The sequence below is a fragment of the Talpa occidentalis genome, unplaced genomic scaffold (genome assembly GCF_014898055.3).
Source record: "Talpa occidentalis isolate TD23 unplaced genomic scaffold, MPIMG_talOcc4v2.1 talOcc4.10, whole genome shotgun sequence".
Taxonomy (NCBI): domain Eukaryota; kingdom Metazoa; phylum Chordata; class Mammalia; order Eulipotyphla; family Talpidae; genus Talpa; species Talpa occidentalis.
In genome coordinates, this window is record NW_023600993.1 from 27,370,317 (window position 1) to 27,372,661 (window position 2,345).

General features: G+C 48.4%; 1 protein-coding gene across 1 annotated transcript; it reads right to left on the minus strand.

Moving 5' to 3' along the window:
- Positions 1-1,758: 1,758 nt before the first annotated feature.
- LOC119252650 (small nuclear ribonucleoprotein G-like) lies at positions 1,759-2,130 on the minus strand. Its single transcript, XM_037520011.2, has one exon. It carries the CDS (start codon positions 2,106-2,108, stop codon positions 1,878-1,880), a length of 231 nt encoding a protein of 76 aa, XP_037375908.1. The 5' UTR covers positions 2,109-2,130; the 3' UTR covers positions 1,759-1,877.
- Positions 2,131-2,345: the final 215 nt, after the last annotated feature.

Sequence of the window (2,345 nt, forward strand, 5' to 3'; positions counted from 1 at the left end):
CTCCCCCTCTGGGGTGCTGTCCCCAGACCACCCCAGCCCAGGCATGTAACCATGACTTGGGTCTATGACAACATAATCTCCACTGTTGCTTCAGCTGGTTTGAATTGTTTATCACTTGAACCTACAGCTGTGAACTAGTTTTTAAAATGGCGCCCGTTCTTTGCTCAAGAAATATCCATGGCTCTGGATTATTCAGGGGTTAAAATGCACTCTCAATCTGACCTTCAAGACTCCAACCTCCTCCTCCATCATTATAAACCACCACGGCTCAGATGCAACCTTTTCCGTGGATGCGGTAGATGGAAAAGTCCTCTTATGCAGGAAACTGGGGGCTCTGAAAATGACTGGCAGCATCATTTCCTCTGAGGGGACTCCCTGAATAAGTTCTACTCTGTGCCACCCTCTGATTATTCCTCTGTCTTCTCCATTAGGCTGTGAGTCCCTTGAGAGTGCATTTGGCCCAAGCCTGCACACTGAGAGCACATAATGTCTACGCAAGAATAAGTGAAAGGCCCTCTGTGGGCACGGTTTGCCCTGCCTAAGCTCAAGCAGGCCTCTTTGGAGCTGACTTCAGATTCTTGGCCTGGTTCCCATTAGAGAAGAGGGGCTACTGCCTGGAGAAACCTCATCCAAGGTGACCCCGAGGATCAGGTTTGTATCCACTTGATTGACCACCAGGGATCTCTGTCCAGCTCCTCCACTCCTTTCCCAACAAGAGACCTGTTGTCCTCAGTTCCTGAAGGAAAGAGTTAGGAAGATTGAGTGAGCAGCATGGAAAGCTTTAATCAGAGAAAGACAGAGATGCAGAGAAGCACATGCAGGGACAGAGACCGAGTAACTGACACACACAACACTCGTGACAGAGACACAGCAGATCAAGAACAGAACCTGGAGGCCAGAGAGACCAAAGTGGAGAGCAGGGCAGGGGCAGGTGGGGAATGGCAAATCCAGAGAGCATCTGAGGGCCCTCAGTTCTGACTGGTCCCTGCACCCCATCGCCAGAAACATGAAGGCCATTCTTGCTCACCACTCAAGTCCAGCCATTAGGCAAGGCTTGTCCATCCTCCTGCTGCAAGATACCTGGAATCTGTCTAACCTCCTCCATCCTCTTATCTCCTTTCTGGATGAGTGCAGCAGCCTCTGTAGTTTTCCTGCCTCTTGCACTGCCCCTGACCCAATCTGTTAGTCAACAGGAAATTTCTAAACAGATATATGAATGTATCATCTTCACAGCCCCCAGAAAAAAAGCCCAGGTACTTTCCCTGACTCACACGGCTCTGCTTGATGTGAGCCCTGCACATCACCTGAGCCTTAACCTCCAGCCTTTGTGGACTTTTCCCAATAGTGTGTTCTGGGAACCTGCCGCTGTTCTCTCTACCTAGACACTCCGTACCATTCTGCCCCCTCCCCAGTCTCTGTCCTCACTCCACCATCTCACCTTGATCTCAATGTCCAGGGTTCCTTCCTCAGGGCCAGCCACTCCCTTACCTTCAGAGAACTTTCACCCTGTCTCTTCCCAACCTGGAGCTCCACCCCAGGTTTTACTTGAGACTCCAGGCCCGGCTGCCTTCACTCATACCCTGTCTTTCTACCTGCTCCTGTCCTTGGTTCCTCAGTCCAGGCTCACCAGTCCTCATCCATGCCCTCAGGCCCTTGGCATTCCAGTCTCTGGCCCCTCATGCTATGTACTTCTTCTTCTTCTTCTTCTTCTTCTTCTTCTTCTTCTTCTTTTTTTTTTTTTTGCTATTACAAAAGTTTATTTAACAAAAAGTTCAGTAAGAAAATGTACATGACCCAATTTTTATATCATAGTAAAAAGATGCTGTGGAAGCGGACATGGGGAAGCAACTGATTTCTCTGGCGAACACAGCCACTGCTTATACTCGGTCCAAGGCTTCTAACATGATGATACTATTTCCTTGTATTACCACCATTCCAATATTGTTCTGTTGCCCACTAGTTGCCATCTCCACACACTCATCTATCACAAGATTCACAAAGGGGTCAAATCCCCGTAGTATTCCTTGGACATGTCTGCCACCATTTAATTTCAATGATAACTTTTTGTCCATAATTTTTTTCAACTCGGGAGGGTGAGCTTTGCTCATGGTGTCTACTCCCTGGGCTCAGAGCTGCCACCACACGAAATCTTTTTTTTTTTTTTTAATGTACTTTTTTCTTTTTAGGCTATGTTCCTTCCTACATTTTCCATTTGTCTTTTGTCCAGTGGTTGGCACCTGTCCCCAGGTCACTGGTGCGCTTTACCCCCATTTACAGAGAGCTCAAAGTGCCTGGGGGCTTAAGCCTCATCCCCCAGGAGAGTCCTTAGCCTGGTTGACTAGTGT

Excerpts from the sequence above, each read along its gene's own strand:
- LOC119252650 (XM_037520011.2), bottom strand. The coding sequence starts at position 2,108 with ATGAGCAAAGCTCACCCTCCCGAGTTGAAAAAAATTATGGACAAAAAG.